The sequence below is a fragment of the Crinia signifera genome, chromosome 5, assembly GCF_055691185.1.
Source record: "Crinia signifera chromosome 5, ASM5569118v1, whole genome shotgun sequence".
Lineage (NCBI taxonomy): Eukaryota > Metazoa > Chordata > Amphibia > Anura > Myobatrachidae > Crinia > Crinia signifera.
The window spans coordinates 194,056,414-194,077,799 of NC_139221.1; the positions used below are offsets into that span (position 1 = coordinate 194,056,414).

The 21,386-nt window shown below is 42.4% G+C and overlaps 1 protein-coding gene across 3 annotated transcripts in view; it reads right to left on the reverse strand.

The window, feature by feature from the left end:
- PDCD6 (programmed cell death 6) overlaps positions 1 to 21,386 on the reverse strand; it is an 86,339-nt gene that overhangs the window by 47,361 nt on the left and 17,592 nt on the right. For 2 of the 3 annotated variants that reach the window (XM_083188378.1, XM_083188380.1), the window contains exon 2: positions 2,665 to 2,726. The exons of the other annotated variant lie outside the window; for it this stretch is intronic. In XM_083188378.1, the coding sequence (XP_083044504.1) occupies positions 2,665 to 2,726 (62 nt within the window). The remainder of the gene's footprint in view (positions 1 to 2,664; positions 2,727 to 21,386) is intronic. 3 annotated transcript variants of the gene reach the window in all.

A 21,386-nucleotide genomic window follows, 5' to 3' on the forward strand; every position in this document is an offset into this window, starting at 1 on the left:
GGGCGGCATCGCAGCCCCCCCTGGGCATGCAGGGACATGTCTGCTGTCAGGGACAGCAGACATCGTCCCTCTGTCACTGCGTCTCTAGACGCAGTGACAGTTTAAAGTCATGACGTACATTTATGCCATGTGTCGGGAAGTACATCCCGGCCATGACGTAAATGTACGTCAAATGTCGGGAAGGGGTTAATATGGTCTTTTAATATTAGTATTGTGGTATTGCTTGCAATTTTTTGTCCTATCTTGTTTTTTATTATTTTATGTTATTTGTGTAATAAATATTTTTTAGTATACAGAAGGCGCCGTCAAGTATTGAATTGTGTTTCCAAGGGTACCGACTCTACATTGCAACATAGGTGAGTAAATGTATGTATGTTGTGAGTTTGCATGTATGTTAATAAATTTTTTTACTCTGTACAGTGTGGGGTGTTTTTATTGTAGTATTGGTTATGCGGTGGAACTACAAGTCCCAGCTGGTCCTTTAATGCCCTACACATGCAGGTGGTTCTCCAAGAACCTGCATCTAAGGGAGGCTTGCTGGGCCTTACTGTTCCACAGCAGAACCCATTTTATTAATTTTATTCTTTTTTTTTTTTGCAAATAAACTGCACTTTCCCATTGCAAAAAATGGAGGAAATAGGAATCGATTTTTCTGGTTTGTGCTAAAAAAATAAAATAAAAAAAAAAAAAAAATTTATCACACCATATTACTGTGATTTTCGGCCAAAAAATATTTGACATGTGAGATTTTTATGTACACAAGGGGCGATTACAGCCCCATTTCTAAGCGATCTGTCTAGATTGCTTAGAAATGAAGCATGGAACGCTCAGTGTGTATGGCCTCCGGCGATGCACGGTCCCACACGCCAATATCGCCTGACTAGTTTTAGACTGCATGCAGTCTAAAGCTAGTCGTCGCCAGTGTTCTATCAATTGAGAACACTGGCCGTTACAGATTGCTTATCACACATTGCTGGTGCAACGCTGTGTGCTGAGCGATCTGTGCTAAACATCTTCGCTCAGCTCACTGCTCCCGTCGCCTGGGGTGTTCGGGGCATTACTCAAAATAATTTTTCTAAAAATAATGAAAAATCAATAGATGGTCACCACAAAATAACTGGAACCTTGAAATTTTCAGTGTTAAAATGCAAAATAAAAAAAATGGATATACCACATCACAAAAATCTGATAAAATAGGGCATCTCCTTAATATGGCCCTCCCACATCTGGAGGGCCACAGGTTGAAGACCCATGACCTATACTAACTAGTTTATATAAATTGAATACTCACGTAACTGAACAAGAGATGGAGTCCTATTTTGCGATTGTTCTGTGCTATTTGGCAAATCAGTTATAAAACTGCAGTGTATTATTAAGTGCCAAATATATCAAACTTCAAAAAGTGATACAGTGGAGAGTGATAAACAACCAGCCAATACGCTCTTAACTACCATGTTACATGAAGGGTTTTAAAAATGTCAGTTAGAGGCAGGTTGTTTATCACTCCACTTTATCACTTTTTGAAGCTTGATACACATGGCCCGAAGTATTCACACTTTATTACATAGCACCATTACTTTGCACTGAGTGGTTTCTCTCTAATCTACCAAACACTAATGTGTCTGTCCAGTGGAGGAAACGCTACTCCCAACTTGGAAAATGAAACACACTCTTTAAACATTTTTCTCTTAGACATAGGCTCTACTGTGCAAGTAAGGGCACGGTCTTGTTTTCTGAAGCAACAAGACACAAATCAGGTGTTGCTAAGCAGCACACACAAATATTTAAAAAAACGACAACACAATGAAGCTCTCAGTACAGTAAAATAAAAAAAAAGGAGGATTTACACTTCGCACATTTTTACTGTTTGTGGACTAATTGAAAAGGTATTGCAAATAAACTGTTGCTGGAAAAGTTGTGTGTGTGTGTGTGTGTGTGTGTGTGTGTGTGTGTGATATATATATATATATTTAATAAAACAGCACTCACCAGACACTTGTAGATATGATCACCGGGGATTTCAATCCCAAAAGAGGTTTATTCAGTCAAATAGAATACTTGCAAGTATTCTAGTTGACTGAATAAACCTCTTTTGGGATTGAAATCCCCGGTGATCATATCTACAAGTGTCTGGTGAGTGCTGTTTTTCCAAACTTGGGAGTATCTGTATCTATATAGCCTTGTGAGCCTGGGTATTTTGCTTGGAAGTAAGAGGTGGCACTCGTCGGGCTTCAATTTAAGTCATTTGTATTAATGGAAAAAAGGTAAATACATTACAGATTAGCGTGACCGCTAAATGTTGAAATAAACACCAATTTGCACCGTATATGAAGTCCGTTGAGTGCCGCCTGGTTCCTGATTTAGGAACACTCCACCCGATATAGATATACATACATACATATATACAGTATACACACATACATACATACATACACACACACACACACACCACAGTTTCAATTTTTCATCATGCTGTGCTTCTATCAGGAACATATAAAAGTATAAAGGTCCAAATCCACAATCTTAAAATCCACAATATATATATTGTATTAATATTACACTCAAAACAGTCTAATACGCTCTTACTTTGACAAATTAAACTTTTTAATTCCATTAATACAAAGCTTTCAGTTACTGTCTGCAGTCTTTCAGTAACTTCCTTACCATTGGATAAAGCCTGTTGGAGTTCTGCATCCGATATAACACCACTGTTGTCGGTGTCCACTCTGTAAGGGACAAAAAGAGCGCTTAATTTAATTGTAACTACTAGAAAATTAACATTAGTAAGAGAATTATACACAACCTGTTTAATGTTAATTCATACAGTATATATAACAGTATATGTTAAACCCAACCTATTAATACTTTAATGTGGACCTCTTGTAGCCAGGACCCTACTGTAATACACATCAAATCCCAGCATTCTATTTATAGCCCCATAAATCCCTTATGTACAGTACATCAGACTTCCCCTCTCCCATGTTACTTACAGATACATATGGATGACCAGCGTTCAGGATCCTGCCTCCGGCACCCCGATGGAGGGAATCCAGACAGGGGTCAGGCAAGCATACCCCCACCCCCAATCTTCCCTTCTAGCAGCCTAACACCCCACAACCTAAACCTCCCTTCTAAATGCCAAGAGCAGGGGTGGCCAACCAAACAGAGGCAATGAGCCAAAAATTATGTTATGGTAAGACAAAGAGCAGATATCAGGCAAAAAATGGACATGACCTAGCTTCCACATGGCCACGCCCAGTTTTTTAATTGGTTGTGGCCTAGCTTATTTATAATACCTTGTGACACATGTATTTTAATCTTAGCAAACCATTTAAGCACTTCAAAATGCCGAATGAGGCATTACTATATTATTCTTGCAGTACTGAATTGCAGGCAATGCCTACAGCTGAATCGGTCTCCACCACTAGTGACTGAAATAACTTACAAGCCTAGGAAAGAAGCTGGTCCGATAGGGTGAAGCACTGGAGAGAGCAGCATAAACACACCACCGAGAAGCTAAAATAAAGATGGCCACTAAAAGGGTCTACTGTGCCATCTCTTTATAATCTCATACAAGAGCAAGAAGGCTGGGTTTGCCATAGTGGGAAACCCAAACCCAGCACTCCTGTCTCACCAGAGAACTCAGCAGGTGTCAGCGTGGTGGAGGGGCAGATGGAAGAGCTGACAGTTCCTGTTAACATAAATCTCAGCAGCGTATCAGCACATCAGGAAGCAGCTGGTAAAGCAGACAACCGCTGTCAGCAGAATTCAGTGCCATTTCAGCATGGTGGTGAGCAGCTGGAAGAGCTGACAGCCGCTGTTAACAGAGGTATTTTATGTAAAATCATGTGGTAACCAGCCCACACTGTGGAATATTTTAGGCACAAGCAAATGCTTTTATTGTTCATTGGAGTGAATTTACATTCCCCAAAAAATAAAAGTTTTATTTATCTGCACCATGAAGCGCCCCTTTAACTCTTGTTTTGCATAGATTTCGTTCATCCTGGATGTTTTCTAAAGTGCCGCCTTCTTGATAAAAGTGCTATGGGCGCTGAAACATTGACCACCTGATGAATATCTGAGCCTTTTACAGGAATTATCCTGTTCCAGAAAGATTACATTATAATAGAAATTTCATTAGTATCGGAAGGAGTTAGTTCCGTAGACAGTAGTGCTAGGCGAAAATAGAGTAGAGTATTTAACGGTGTCCAATCCAGACAATTTCAATGCTTCAAATGTCTTAAGCATGAGGAGAGAAGGCACTTGATTTATTCCATAGGTATGTAGGAGATAGAGAGCAGTGCTTTAAGTAAGGCCCTGTACACACGGTGAGATATTGGCTAATGGACAATTTTTTCAAAGCAATTTTGAGAGAGATTTTGGCTAGATGCACTGGAGATTTTGACTAAGCGATTTTATCTTAGAAATGATAGTCTATGATCTAGTCAAAATTGCCTTGCCTGCACAGTCAATCTATGCTGGACAATATTGACTAAGCAGGAGAAAAATAAGGAATTTGGTACTTACAGATAATGCCCTTTCACCGTATCAGCAGGGGCCACTGCAGTCATTACATCTGGGATAGTGTAGTGGAGGAGTCGGCACTTTAAGAAAATGTTGGTGTTGCAGGCTCCTCCCACCTCTATCCCCACCCAGACCCCAGTCTTAAGAAAACGATGTTGGAGAGTAGAGACCGGGCTCACCCGGTAAGGAGAAGAAAATAGGAAACAAAGAAGTTAGTAACAACAAAACATAACACAAACATATACACTGACCCGCAAGTGTAATCATACCACCGAAACAGGATAGCAGGAGGATCAGACCTGGGAGGGCATGCAGTGGACCTGGGAGGCCACTGCAGTCATTACATCTGAGGAAAATACCCAAGCTTTTAAAAACGGGAGGGAGAGCACTGAGACTCCTGTAACAACGCCCTATTAAAAAAGACGACGCTGTACTAGCAAAAGTGTCAAACCGGTAAAACCGAGCAAAGGTGTTTGTCCCTGACCACATTGCAGCACGGCATACCTGTGTTAAAGAAACACCTCTGACCATGGCCCAAGAAGTGCTCACCGACCTGGTAGAATGAGCGGTCCGGAACTTCCTTCAAGGTTACAGCCCCTGGAACCGGAAGGGTAGTGCGTTTGGACAAATGGGACAGAGACGTCAGCCGGCGGCGGATTCTCCCATTAAGATCTGGATTCTGTAGAAAAAGTTTAATGCGCCTGGATAGTTGAAACTTTTTATCCATATGGGGACCAAGGGGTCGTCTAATTCAGACGAATCCAGAAAAGTGATCGAGAGTTTTTGAGACCGACCAAAAATGGACGTAGGAGTTGGTGTGTCTATCTCTGCGATATCCAATCTGAACTTAACCACTCTGATGAGACCCTCAATACCTTGAGGATCCTCAACTGTAGTGTCTTGTTGAGGGGAATCTGTCTCCTGAGTCCCCAGAAATTCCCTTTCTTCCACAGAGTCCTCCCCAGAATCTTCCGACTGGTACACAGCCGAAATGGCCTTCCTCTTTTGAGGAACCGGAGAAGGGTCTCTGTTGAGAAGGACCTGCCATAGAGTGTGTAAGGGAATCCACTGACTGGATAAGATTTCTAGCCCAACTTCGCTCTACATCTGCCATTTGGGTAAAATGAGCATGAAAAGTCTCTCTGTCCTTTCTGGACGCAGCTAACTCTGCAGTCAAATTGGACAACACCTGAAACAAATCCCCTGCAGCTGCAGCCTGAGGAGCAGGGGGCTGTCCCTGGGACCTGCACAGCAGTGTAAAAGGATTGACATAAAGAAATACCCTTGATATGTTGGGTATACTGACCCTTGCACTGTTTGCATGAGAAAATCTTTTGAGCTGCCTTGGATGGGGTAGCCCTGCCTGCCATCCTGCAATGGCGGTCAACGCACACAAAGGGCAGCGAATACACACTCTGCACAAGAACAGGCACTGCAACAGGCCCAAGTATAGCGATGTTCAGGGCCTGGGTTAGGATATGGAGGGAGGAAACCTTAACCCCCCAAATTAGTGTGTGGAGGGACCCTCCGTTAACTTACAGTGAACCCCTGTAGTTTAGGGAGGGAGCGCTGTGAAAGGAGCAGGAACTGGCAGCCCAGATCTGTCAGCCTTTACCAGTCAGGAGCCGCATGTGTAATGGCGCCCAACACCAGGGAGCAAGGGCGCAATAAGCCTGGACATGAATCCCCACCCCCTGCCCAGCGCACGAGTTGTGCTGAGGAGAATGTTTGAAGACAGGGGAAACTTGGTGCGGATAGGCTGTGTACAGCCTCCGCTTGATCCTGGCTGCCCTCTGACGGTGAGCTGTGTACAGCGGCCGTCAGTCAAGCTCCTGACTCATGCGACCAGTGCGCTATGCCCTTACCTACAGCCGGCAATGTCCTGGAGTGTGGAGATGGCCTTGGACCAGTAACGCTACCGTAGGCAGTAGCGGCGGGTCCCTGGTGCGGGGGTACTGGAGGCACACTGCATGCAGTGTCAACCAGACCCCTCCAGGATCCCACGTCGCAGGCAGACCCTTGCTGAGGAGTCTGCCTGTCCTCAATGTTAACGATAAAATTAAATAAAATAAAAAACCTAATCCCCCCTTAGTATATAAGCCCAGGAGACCGACTCCTCCGGGCACTTTTTTTTTTTTTAAGACTGGGGTCTGGGTGGGGATAGAGGTGGGAGGAGCCTGCAACACCAAAGTTTTCTTAAAGTGCCGACTCCTCCACTACACTATACTATCCCAGATGTAATGACTGCTGTATGTAGGTGAAATAGGGAGATTTTGGCTAACCTGGTCTGCGTGATACTGCTCTCTCTTGGCTATCTTCCTACCTCTCTGACCGCTCCATCTCGGTCTCTTTTCATGACTCCACCTCCCCTGCACTTCCACTGACAGTAGGTGTCCCCAAGGCTCTGTTCTTGGTCCTCTCCTTTTCTTGGGCTCATCCATTCACATCGAGGACGTGGGCTGGGGGCAGCACAGCAGCTTACCTTGGTGCTGGGCTTGCCCCCAGCGCGATGATCGGCAGTCCCGGCAGGGGTGATCGCGATCCCAGCGCTTGGATATGTCAGGTACACACCGCAGTGTAAACGGTGCAAATCCCAGATCTGGACTGGCTTGGATCAGTGTTCCAAATGCCGAGTCGGATCCAGGATTTTTGAAGTTAAAGGGGTATAAGTGTGTACGTTCTGTGTGTTGTACTTTTTTTGGGTATGTTGTAGTGCATATGGGTGTGTGTTGTACTGCTTGTGGTGTGTTATGTATGTATGTATGTATGCATGTGTGTCTCTGTCCAATGTGTGAGGTGTGCTACGTACAGATGGGGCAGGTCCCATCCTGGCTGGCGGATCGCCAGAACGTCCGCGCTGGCGACCCGCCAGCAGCCGCGCCAGCGAATACACTGAGACGCGCGTGCGTCGCCAACGCGACGGAAACCTTGTCCGTCTCCGCCTCAGGGAGACGGACAGGGTTAGGGGGGGTTAGGGGGGGGATGCAGGCAGGCGGCGGGGACCCCGGGTTACCGCCGGCAAGGACCCGGGGGAACGGATGGAAGCGCCGTCGGAAGGGGACGCGCGCGTCCCCTTCTCACCATCGCCATGGCGCTGGCGGGGGATGGCGACGCCAGCGCCATCCCCTGCCAAGATGGGACCTGCCCCATCTGTATATATGCGTGTGTAGTGTACTGTGTGTGCGTATATGGTGTACTGTGTGTGTGTGTTGTGTTTGTGTGTGTACAATGTGTACCTGTGTGTGATTTGTGGTCTATGTATTTCCCCAATTATTCCCAATTGTTGAAAGCCTCCACCATAATGTTAGAATGTGTTAGCATTCATAAGCTGTGTACACACGGTGCACTATCGCTGGCAACATGGTCGCCGAACGGCCATATTGCCAGTGATTTCTTTGTGCTGCAGCGATAAATCGCCAGGTGCATGCCCCCGTGTTCAGCCTCCTAATGGTCGCTGGCTCCTGCGATCGGCTGTTTCCCTCTGAGGCTCCCCTTGCAGAGTCTCCTGTTCATCAGCGACCATCTCTGGTCGCTGATGAAAACTGGACACTGAGCAACAGATTGCACTGTGTGTACACAGCTACACTCAATGACAGCAATTGTTCCTTTGTCTTCGGTTTCCCAGATCGTCCATATTTTTTCCAGATCATCAATTAAGGCAAATTGAACCTTGGTGAAATTTCACAAAAACGGATTTGTGGTACACACCACCAGGTGGCGGCTCTGAGTGCCATGGTGTGCCCACAATGCAACAGACACGCACACAAAAACTCTTCAACTTATTATATAATTTTGGCCCTTCTGATTGATATTGGTCAAAATATTTGCCAGTGTGTATGCTACGAATGACTATGCGGGTTTCCACCGCTTGTTCATCAAGGTTGTTCGTTGACTGTGCAGGCAGGTCAATTTCAGATGTATTTCACAAAAAGCTACTGAGTCTAGCTAGATAGTTCTTCATTCATTATAGCATTCAGTGTTCTAAACAAATATTAATTACTGAAAATGTGAACCAAAATTGGATACATGTATAGCAAGCAACAAATAAAACAAACGTGACTTGTTTTGTTGTGGTTGTTCAAGACTTGCGAAAAATAGTTTTCAATCCAGGACAATTGTTTCTAATGAAAGTGATGCGGTGCATATAAACAGAAATATACAACAAAAAAAGTTTGTTCGTTCAAATCAATAATAGTGATCAAGTGGTGGTGTGATCATAGGAATACTGCATACCAAACTCACAGTATAGAAAGGGGGTAGAAGCTCATAACTGTTTCTTTTTCTTGAGGGTCCTGGGTGTCTTAGGTATCTTTATGAGGGTCCTGGTCTCATATATTGGACCGTATGTTGGGTATTCAGGAAGTGGGGAAGTTAAGTTATACACACAGTGTTTTGTTCTATGTGCCTGGGACTTGTATCAATACATGTTTTTCATATGGGGTTTAGTATGTCATAAAAATATGCATACCTGTTACCATATAGGCATATAGATATTGTTTTATACCATCATTAATGTAATGTGATTTTAACCATAGTATATATTATGTATGTGTATATAAAAATAGGAATAGCTTAATAATTAGGACATCAGAGTTTAATGTTTAGACATCATAGTATAGCTTTTGGGTTTACTAAATAATATGAATGACCACTTTGTAACATATCAAATGCAACAATTAATTTAGGAGACAAAATGTCTAAGGCATACTATTAAGCAGATATAGTGTTGTTACCCTCCCCAGATATATCTATATTTATTAAGTAAGCAATGTATACACTATGGGCCAGACTCCAGCCATCTGGTTTCCTTTCTGGAGAATGTAGCTGCTAGTACATCATCCAAGTTACTTTGCAGGACAGACAAGACACTATTGTATTTTGACAACAGGAGTGTAAAATAGATTGATGCACAGGGAGAGACCAGAAACAGGAGATCTCGCAATGGAGATTACCACTAGCGTCCAGACAAGCAGGAGACCCTGTCACCATTAGCATCCATAAATTCAATAACGTCATGAGAACAGGGAACTTCATTCTGCGTATTTGGGATATAAGGAGAGAGATAGAGTAGACATACACACACAGACACTCTCACAGACACACGGACAGTCAGCAAGAAACCCATTCAGAGAGTCAGGAGGAGAGATGTGAGAGAGAAGCAGGAGAAAGAATGGAATAAATAAGCAATGGGCAGGAGGTGAGGTGAATCATAGGTAGCTATACCCATGTAACTTGTAAGTATGTCCTTTTATGTTAGTATCGTAGCAGTCTAAGTCTGTCAATTGTTTAATGTAATTTTATGTAATATAAGCAAGGAGGCGTATATATAAATATATATATAATAGCATATACATTAATTATTGTGTTAATGTATTCTGTAATGGTTTGTTTTGCCTATAAATAAAATCCTCCAATTGGAGCTAAAATTACAAGTCTCGAACTCTCATATTTGGGGAATCAAATTATGACAAGTACTCTGCATATTGTATTGTAAGGTCTATTAGAATATAATTGCAGATGTCAAATATATATGTTATTATATCAATACCAGATATAATAAATATATTTTATATAATATTTCAATCTCAATAACCATTATTGGGATAAGACAGATATATGATCCCTAAAATAAAACTCTACATACCTAACTCCCTACAAGTGCAGGTATGCAGTGTTTTGTTCTAACTTCTCTTCCTCGCTTCCTGGTTACCCAGCATATGGTCCAACATATGAGACCAGTACCCTCATAAAGATGCAGGAGACACCGGGACCCTTAAGACAAAGAAACCGTTATGAGCTAGACGTCTGGGAGTGACTCAATAAGTTGCTGGTAGGTTGATACAGGTACCTTGAGCCATGCCGACTACAATGCTTCTAACAGCTGCTGGAGGGTGTGTGGCAGAAGATCCATAGAGAAAACACGAAAATTGAGGTGTTCCCACTGATGCTCATTTGGGTTCAAGTCTGGGAAATTAGGGGGCCAGAGAAGAACTTGAAAGTCTTGGTCATGCTCACCCAAATGCTGATGGACATTTCAAGCCATGTGAGAGGTCAGAATGTGGAGTCGGTGGCTGCGAGCCAGGGGAAAACCATTGATGGCACGTAAATGCGAATGGTTTTCCCAGTGTGCACGGCTGCGAATGTATTCACAGCTGTGCATAGGGGAGGGTTTTCACTCTGGTGGGGCGGAGTTTACCAGATTGCTGGGCTCCGAACAGTCGCAGCCCAGCAATCAGGTCTGAATCGGGCCCTATGATATTAAACTGTCGGAATGTATCACTCTGAAAAGAGCCCATCATACCCTGATATGTGTTCAGAGTGAAGGGACCATGTCAGCAGTCCCTTTATTCTATTGGTGCACCTTACCACAAATGTGTGGCAGTCATTGCTGGGAACATTCTGCCAGTTAAATTAGTAAAGTGCCTAAGCAGAAGCACAACACAATCTTTAAAATGTTGTTAGCTGTGGTGGGCAAACTCCTTAATGTGAAGCTTGGTAAATCTGACAGAACTGTATCCATTATAGAAATTGATGGGGTGTTACTGCTGTAGGAAATGGAGGGACCATAGGAGAATAAGTCAGAAGTCCCTGCTGAGATGGGGGTCCTTTGATAGTTAAATGTTACATGTGTGTATTTGTTTAATTTGTGAACATCACTGGGATATGTGGGTGGGGGATGGTGGCCTATTGTATGCAGACCAGTATATGACCCTAATAGTAATAATAGGTTAGAGTATAGGAATAACATAGGAATTAGCCTGACAAAACATCTGACACAGAGGTGGAACGCATAAAGTTGCAGTTGGAACGCATATGATAGATATTTCCTGGTCACATGACCTAGGGATGATGCCCGGGAGAGGGCGTCACCGCATATGCAGATTACAGATACTTTCTGGTCACATGACCGGAGGGGTTGTGTCCCTGAGGGGATGATATCAATGTGGAGTATATGTTAAGAGCGCTAAAAATGGTGATTTTTGTTTACTGGAGGTATAATGAAAAAGGGAGGAGAGTAGGACTGTACATAGAAATATAAAAATATATATAAATGTTGGGGATGAAATTATTGATAAGTGGTACCTGTAAGGAAGGAAAAAAGTTAGTAAAAATGTTTAAACCCTTCTGGGGAAAACTTGAATTTTTTGTAAGATTGCCGTTTGTGTGTTTCCGTTGAAGCGCTGTCCCTATCTAACCCTGCAATGAAGATGGTACCTTTTTGCCGCTTCTTCCGGCTTTCCTGCGGTGTCAGCTGGAGGGCTTCTAAGCGCAAAGACTATCTGGGTGATAGCCGTTTGCGCTGATGCTCTGTCCGTGGCGTGTAGACCGGAAGTTGACGGAAGGCTTGTATTGCGGCTGCGGGTGTAGGAGACGGCTTCTCCGGTGGTAGTCTCTGTAAGGCTCCAACGCGTTTCGTACGCCAAGCGTACTTTTTCAAGGATAAAAGATTCTGCCAACTCTGTGGCTATTTATAGGGAAAAAACTTTAATGATAAAACGGAAGTAACATTCCGGAAGGAGGGTGAAAGTGGTGGGAATCACGTGCTTTTCTAAACTGCTGACTCCATCTTGGATTTTGATGTTGGTTACTTGATCCAACTTGGTTTTAATTTCGTTTGTATTTCGATATTCAGAGTGAAGTCCTGAATATCACAGCATGGGGGACTGACACATACAGCTCCCTCCACGTGTATCCAGAGAGTCCCCTGGACAAACGAAATTAAAACCAAGTTGGATCAAGTAACCAACATCAAAATCCAAGATGGAGTCAGCAGTTTAGAAAAGCACGTGATTCCCACCACTTTCACCCTCCTTCCGGAATGTTACTTCCGTTTTATCATTAAAGTTTTTTCCCTATAAATAGCCACAGAGTTGGCAGAATCTTTTATCCTTGAAAAAGTACGCTTGGCGTACGAAACGCGTTGGAGCCTTACAGAGACTACCACCGGAGAAGCCGTCTCCTACACCCGCAGCCGCAATACAAGCCTTCCGTCAACTTCCGGTCTACACGCCACGGACGGAGCATCAGCGCAAACGGCTATCACCCAGATAGTCTTTGCGCTTAGAAGCCCTCCAGCTGACACCGCAGGAAAGCCGGAAGAAGCGGCGAAAAGGTACCATCTTCATTGCAGGGTTAGATAGGGACAGCGCTTCAACGGAAACACACAAACGGCAATCTTACAAAAAATTCAAGTTTTCCCCAGAAGGGTTTAAACATTTTTACTAACTTTTTTCCTTCCTTACAGGTACCACTTATCAATAATTTCATCCCCAACATTTATATATATTTTTATATTTCTATGTACAGTCCTACTCTCCTCCCTTTTTCATTATACCTCCAGTAAACAAAAATCACCATTTTTAGCGCTCTTAACAGAAACCCAAGTATTGCAAACCCATAGGAGCTGCTTAGCATATCAAGCGCGGAAACCAAATAATTCTCCTAAATGTGGAGTATATGGCGAGTGAGCCCCGAACAGAGAGGTAAGTGAGGGTGGGGGTTCCTGCATGCTGACAGAGGTAAGTGTGCAAGTGAGATCTTATGTACAGCGCAACAGGAGACTGGTAATCACTAGTCCTGGGGTGTTGGGGGCGTAACTGGAGTGGAACGCATAACCTGGAAGTGGATGTGTGTGACTGTGTCCAGTGTAATAGATCGGGATGTTAACTGACTAATTACTTATGCAACTTTGTGCTTAAAACCAATGTGGCATGATGATTGTCAGATAAGTTTCCATAATGATACAGCTGTAGTGATATGCATCTAGTAGAGACAATTGTATGCAGTTGTCACATGATCATGTGTAATGGGAGACATACACCAAGTCGAGAAACATACTCTCAATCAACAATTAAAAAACTCAAAGAATTTTTTACAAAGACTCCGACTCAGCCTGAGTCTCAACAAAATGCGATTCCTATCCAGTTATTGCGATTACAGCCTCGCTCATCGTTTGATCCACAATCTTCTAATCCTTCCATAAAAACTTACACCCGCCTGTTGGGACAACAAGTGGATGAACAACTATCTAAAGTCCATATACAACATTCTAATCTGTCTAAGGAGGAGAGAGTGCTTTTGAAAAAAACTTGCTGAGAATAGGGATCTCATTATCAGACCGGTCGATAAGGGTGACGCCCTGGTGGTGATGGATTTCCACAAATAAAAAACTCTAATTGGATTCCCAATTGGCAGACATATCTACCTACCGTGTCCTCCCTAGGGACCCTACTAACGAATTTCGAGCTCAGCTTACTCATTTATTACAACAGGCTGTTACATCTACCCTAATCAATCAAGCTCTCATGGATGCTCTCATCCCCCAATATCCATTGGTCCCTGTTATTTACTGCATGCCCAAGATCCACAAGTCTATGGTGGACCCTCCAGGGAGGCCCATCATAGCGGCAAGACAATCTCTTACACAATTTGTTTTTGTATATTTGGATGCCATTTTCCAACCATATATACAGGCACACAGCAGGTACCTACTGGATACAACCACGTTGCTACAAAAATTACAAACATTAACTGTTCCTGCAGGTGAAGTCTGGCTTGTGACACTTGACGTCAAAAGCCTCTACAGTCTACACCATTATTCCTCATAGTGATGGGCTGGCAGCGGTCGAGTTATTCCTGGCCCAGCAGATCAACTATGATGGTCCAGACATTAATCTATTACGGTCATTGATGCATTTTATTCTTACCAAAAATTATTTTCTGCATGATGGGAAATATTGGACGTTCCATGGTTTCGAATGCTGCTCCAGTTTACGTAAATATTTATATGTTCCATGTTAAACAATCCATCTTTTTTGACCAAGCCGATATTGCAGCAAACATTTCCTTGTATCTACGCTACATTGACGATCTATTGATCGTATGGACAGGTCCTATTCAGGTACCAGTTGATCATATCTCTGAAAACAATAACGGCCCTAGTCCAGTAAAACTCACGATGACTTTTAGTCAGGACACTATCCATTTTTTGGATGTAGCTATCCAGTTGGCCAATGGAGATATTTCTACACCGTTGTTCCAAAAGGATATGGATAGAAATAATCTTTTACAACATTCCAGTGCCCACCCCTCTAGTTTGATACAAGGGCTACCGTATTCACAGATGCTTCGCATCAAGTGGATCCTCTCACTGCGGATTTAAAGATTGACAGATTAATCGAACAGTTTTGCCAAAGGGGCTATAAAAAAACAAGCTAAGCAAAAAGCATCTTTGGTAACCCGTGAACAACTTTTAGAAACCAAATCTACCCCACCTATACTTCCTTGGGTCACAAAATATAAGTGCCAGTACGGTGATTAATAAAATTTCTAAAAAGTTGTGGCCCATCATTAAATCAGATCGTGAAGTCGGCATCATAGAATCTATCATCACCACAAGAAACTTGATTCTTTGAGTGGGATGTAACTGATTTTTTTGTAGGTTCACCAACCGTGAGACTGTAGAAATTTGAGCACAATCTGTAGATGACTCATCAATACTTGTCTGGACGAGGCCGCTATGAGGATGTCGTCTAGGTAAGGCCATAGAAGAAAACCCTTCTTCCTGAGATTTGCTATTAATGTTATCAAGACTTTTGTAAACACTCGCGAGGATGAAGCTAGACCAAAGGGTAGGCAAGTGAATTGGTAATGTTTTCCTTTTATGGAAATGCTGAGAAATCTTCGATGTCGTGGGTGGATTGGAATATGGTAATAAGCGTCTTTTAAGTCTAGAGACACCATAAAGCAGGGGCGGCCAAACCTATCCTCAAGATCTACCAATGGTGCAAGTTTTCCAGGCAACCTGTGGATCTATAGTAGGAATGAATGCAGCATGTCTTAAAATGTGACAGTTAGTAATGACTACAACTGTGCACAGCTAGGTAACCTGGAAAACGTGGACCGTTGGTAGATCTCGAGGACCAGTTTGGCCACCCCTGCCATAAAGTCTCCTCTTCTTATTCCTGGTGTAATTGTTTTCATAGTTTCCATGCAGAACTTCTTCTCTTCAAGGAATGGATTCAAATGCCTCAGATCTATAATCGTTCTGAATCCTCCCGTGCTTTTTTCCACCAGAAAGAGATTGGAATAAAAACCCTTTCATTCTTTGACTTAATGGGACTGGTAAGTATTAGATTGGTTAGAATAGTTTTCAATTCTTTGCCTTCTAGTGTAGATCTTGGCTTTCTTGATTCCATAAAATAGTCTCTGATGGGTACCTGTATGAATTCCAGCAGATAACCTTCTGAAACTATCTTCTGCACCCATGAGTCCTGAATTGAATTGTCCCATACGCTGGAAAACTGTAATAGGTGTGCTCCCACTGCAGGGAATGGCTGAACGTCATTGTCTACCACTTATTCTGAAGTTTTGTCGAAAGGATTGACGTGAGGAGGCAAATGAACCTCTTTGATTATATGTCTAACCGGCCTATATGATTTGGCCTCTTTGAATGTTTGTCTGGAAGTTGCAGGATACTGAAAACGATTCTTCTTATCCTGAGGTAGCTTAAGGGATTTGCCTCCAGTAAGCCTGTGAATTAGTGCATCTAATTTAGTCCCAAATAAAAAGGCACCTTCAAATGGTAATGACATTAACTGGTTCTTTGAATTGGAATCAGCAGACCAGGCTCTAAGCCACAAAGCCCTTCTTGTAGCCACTCCAGCTGACATAGCTCTAGCTGCAAATGATGTGACATCTAAAGAAGCTTCACATAAAAATTCAACCGATTTCTGAATGACTTCCAAACTCTTTAGAATATACTGTCAAGAAATCTTCTCCGCAATATCAGTTTGGAGTGTAGTGCACTACATTCTTAATGCTCTAGACAGACGCCATGGATACTCCTGCTTTTAAGGATACTGCTGTGGAGAAATGTAATTTGCTTAAAGAGTTCTCCATTCTCCGATCCATTGGATCTTTAAATGAGGCACCGTCCTCCAATGGCAGTGTTGTGCAAGATGTAACCTCCGCTACTGCAGCGTCTACTTTTGGTAGACCACACCATTTAGTAAACTCATCATCTTTTATAGGATACATCCGATTGACTCTGAACAGTTTACCCTGTTTTTTTCTCAAAATTTGACCATTCTTTACTAATCACATCCTTAATAACACAGTACACTAGGAAAGATCTGCTTTTTTTGGCTCTATCTTCAAATAATACATCCGCACCTTCCACTGGTGTCAATGGATCTTTATAATTCATAGTCTTGTATATATTTTTCAGAATAAATTCAACTGTATCAAAATTAAATGCTCTAGTATCTTCCTTAATTTCACCAGGCTCATCAGAAGAATCCTGCACATCATATGTGTCATCTGAAGAATTAGCATCGTCATAAGAAAACTCTCCTTGGTCTCTAGACCCCTGCAGTTCCATAAATTAATCCTTTGATACAAAAAAGACTGCTTCATCCAGTCCATTAAATCCTTCAACATTTTAGACTGAATGTCATCGGCTGCAGGTTTAAGTTCACATTCCTCACATAAGGTTTTGCCTTGTATAGAGTCAAACATCTGGTCACAAGCCATACAACATAGTTTGCTATGTTTCTTTTTAACAGTCTTCTTCCTAGCTCCAGAAGGCACACTATGGAATAATAAGAAAACCTGTCACTATACTGAAATAATAGTAGTCTATCCTTCCTAACAAAACACATGCAGGGCTCACCTCACTCTAGAGGGGGGGGGGGGGGGGGGGGGGGGGCAGATCCATCTTGCAAAACCATCTTGCAAAACCTGCATGAACATAAAAACCCATAAGGTATGCTCATACAATGCGCAGCCTATACATAATAATGTAAGGAATCAGAGTCCTACCTTTACCAAGAAAACAACCCGTATGCTGCCACAGATCCTTCAGGTCACTGCTCCGTATGCCTCCATTTGGCCCTTTTAAATATCAGCAGAGTGCGCCTGGGAAGCGTGCAGACGCTGGAAATGTGCCTCCACGCGGTGCATTATGGATGTTGTAGTCCTACCATCCGGAAGAGGAACCGCTTCATACCTCTGGACGCAGAGTCCAGACTGAGATACAGCCACGGCAGACGGAAGTGCCCGACCCCGCTGCCGGCGCTATGCCTCCTGGTCAGTGTAGTCCTATACACATGCTTCCTGCTCGTAGCCGCCTGACCATGGTACATAATTAAATGGAGACTTATAGATCACAGGCTCCAATACTGGATCACATGGACAGAACCCTACAAGAGCCACGCTTCCATGTTGCTTCAATCCCCAAAGTGAGCACCTGTATCTAGGAAGTGAGCCCAAAATAAAAGTAACCTCTCCTGCCTCTAACTAAACAAGGAGACAGGAAAAAAAAAAAAAAAAAAGACACCGGGGAATGGGAGCAGGGATTTATACTGGAAGGGGAGGTCCTTGGGAAAAAAGTAACCTGTCTAAGTACAAGGAGAAGGGATGAAATCCCAATGTGAAGGCTGTCATGGGATCGTAGAAGAAATTGGCAGTTAACCCATTTAGAACATTTGAATGATATAGATACACACACACACACACACACACACACACCAGCCAGCGATTCCGATCAATCGCAAAGACAGGTTTTTGGAAAGGGCAGTATGACCCGATCCAAGTACATGATGCAACCTTTAAAAAACCTTGTAGAAGGGGAGTGAGGAGGAAAACAGCAAACCCAAAAGAACAAAGGGAAACGGTAGTATTCAATTTGTCAAATTATGAATCCAATGAAAGTGAGCTTGCAGTATTGACTAAAGGGCTCACATTTGTTAGAACAACAACATCCGTTCGACTTTGAAGTTGTTTTCAAAGATTACAAAAACTGTAAGACTACTTTGTTAGACTTTCCGTTAAGCCTAAAATTAATTTTGACCGCCATGTTTGAATTCAATTGACACCTTCTTTAGATTAGTTAAAAGAGATACTTTATGCTACATGAAAAATCAAAAGGTGTCATTCTCTAACCTTACTAGGGATCAAAATGAGGCTATAAATACAATGCGGGACAATATCACAATAACAATCTGTCTAGCTGATAAAGGTGGAGCTATCGTCCTCCTCAATCGAACGGATTATATTGACGAAATCAAACATCAATTATCAGACCATACATGCTACAAACCACTGACCTATGATCCCGACTACACTTATGAAAAGGAGGTTGATGTCATAATCAAATTAGGTCTAACAAATGGCTGGATTGATGAACCACCAGCTTCTTTACTGACACAAGTACATCAATAATTTATTTATTACCAAAAAGTCATAAAACCTTGGTTCCCTCCAGGGAGATCCATTGTGTCTTCCTGTGGCTCTATTTGTCAGCCTCTTTCGCAATTTATAAGAAATGTACTAAGAGGTCGGCAATAATTGCTGTCCCCAGGAGTGCTTGGTTAGAGCTGTTCAATTAATGGGAAAAGAGCAGCTGCTAACGTGGGAGGGTCAGGTCCCACAATGAATATCAAACAAAAAACACAGAATTTTAGCAGCGATGTAAGGAATGAGTGAATCAATGTGGTAAAAAATGTATACAATTTAATGTTTAAAAATGCATACATATAGGACACTACATTAGTAACAAGGTGTGACAGGTGTGTCACACCTTGACAAAGCTGGCGTGAGTCCAGGGAAACGCATTGGTGGTGCTGTTTTTGGCTATTTTGATCCAGAGAGAGAACGTGTGACCAATACCTACTCAATCTTCTGACCACAGGTCAATCTAATTGTGGAAGTCTTCGGCTAAATTACCTGTCAACTCGGATACAAAGTGCCACGAGGTTGGAGGCAGGCTTACAACAACAACAGCCACTCCCTCGGTGGGCGCACAGGAGATCACATTGCCGCATTACAAGGACTCCAACTTTATTGGGACCACCGCATTGTGGACAGTGCAGGATATAACCTCCTCCCCAACTGGGGTTACACCTATCCACGTGAGATCTGATCATCCAGCCATTTATTACTTTTTAATAATCTTAAAATTCACACAATGAGACGTGTTACAATTCATTGGAAAAATGTTACATAGTTACATAGTAGGTAAGGCTGAAAAAAGACTTGCGTCCATCTAGTTCAACCTGGTATAGATATCCATTGCTGATTTGGTTGGTTCTGGTATTTTACAGACAAATTATATTTCTTATTTGTACCCATGGATGTTTTTCTCCAGTAAATGTTTGTCCAACTTTGCCTTGAACGCATTTAATGAGCCAGCCGTTACCACCTCTCTGGGAAGAGAGTTCCAGAGTTTGACTGTTCTGACCGTAAAGAAATTCTTTCTACTAGCTGAATGAAATCTTTTTTCTTCTAATCTATACTCATGCCCTCGCGTCCTAGATTCCTTTCTAGTAGAAAATAGGGTGTGTGACAGTTCCTTATATTGGCCCTTAATATACTTGTACATGTTGAGCATGTCCCCCCTTAAACGTCTCTTTTCTAATGTAAATAGTCCCAAATTGCTTAATCTCTCCCCGTAGCTTAAATTCTCCATTCCCCTAATAAGCTTTGTTGCTCGCCTTTGGACTTTTTCTAATTCTATGATGTCCTTTTTATAGTGTGGGGCCCAGAACTGTACTCCGTACTCTAGGTGAGGTCTCACCAATGCTTTATATAGTGGCATAATTACCCTTGAGTCCCTAGTTTCCATTCCCCTCTTAATACATGCCAGAATTTTGTTGGCCTTTTTTGTAGCTACATTACAATGGGCACTACATCCTAGATTGCTGTCTATTTGGACTCCTAGATCCTTTTCAAGTATGGAATTACCCAGTTCCTCTCCGCTAAGGTTGTAACTTGCACACTGGTTGTGTCTCCCAAGGTGCATAACCTTACATTTATCTACATTGAACCTCATCTTCCATTTTTTTGCCCACTCATCTAGAATTGCAAGATCATTTTGAAGCATGGTGACATCTTCTGGTGATTTGATGACTTTGCTAAGTTTTGTATCGTCCGCAAAGATGGATACATTGCTGAGTAACCCTATCCCAATATCGTTAATAAAAATGTTAAACAAAATGGGCCCCAAAACCGAACCCTGGGGCACTCCACTTAGTACCGGTATCATGTCTGATACGGCACCATTCACAACCACTCTTTGTTCTCTATTACATAGCCAATTCCCTACCCATCTGCAGATATTTTCACCCAATCCTAGGTTCTCCATTTTATTAATCAATCTCTTGTGTGGGACAGTATCAAATGCTTTAGCAAAATCTAGGAAAATCACATCTACAGCATTTCCATTATCGAGGTTTTTGCTAACCTCTTCATAGAACCCTAGTAGATTAGTTTGGCATGAACGATTTTTCACGAACCCATGTTGGTTAGTACTGAGTAGAAGGTGATGATCTAAATATTCCTGGATACCATCCCTTAAAAATCCTTCAAATAGTTTACCCACAATTGATGTTAAACTAACGGGTCTGTAATTAGCTGGATCTTCCTTTTTTCCTTTTTTGAATATTGGCACTACCTCTGCTATTCTCCAATCTTTTGGTACTATACCTGACGATAGTGACTTGCTAAAGATATAATGTAGGGGGGTAGCTAGTTCATCCCTTAATTCCATTAATACCCTCGGATGAATCCCATCTGGCCCTGGTGACTTATTTGTTTTGAGTTTGCTTAGCCTCAGTATTATTTCTTTCGGCGTGAAATCCACAATGAGATCTGGCTTATTTGTCCCGTTTGTGGTAAATGTTCGTTCCACAGTCTGCTCTCCCTTAGTAAATACTGATGAGAAGAACTCATTTAACAGTTTTGCTTTTCCCTTGTCCTCAGTAACACTTTTTCCACTAGTATCAGTTAGTGGGCCTATGTTTTCCTTAATTAAACGTTTACTATTTATGTATTTAAAAAATTTCTTTGGGTTGTTTTTGCTT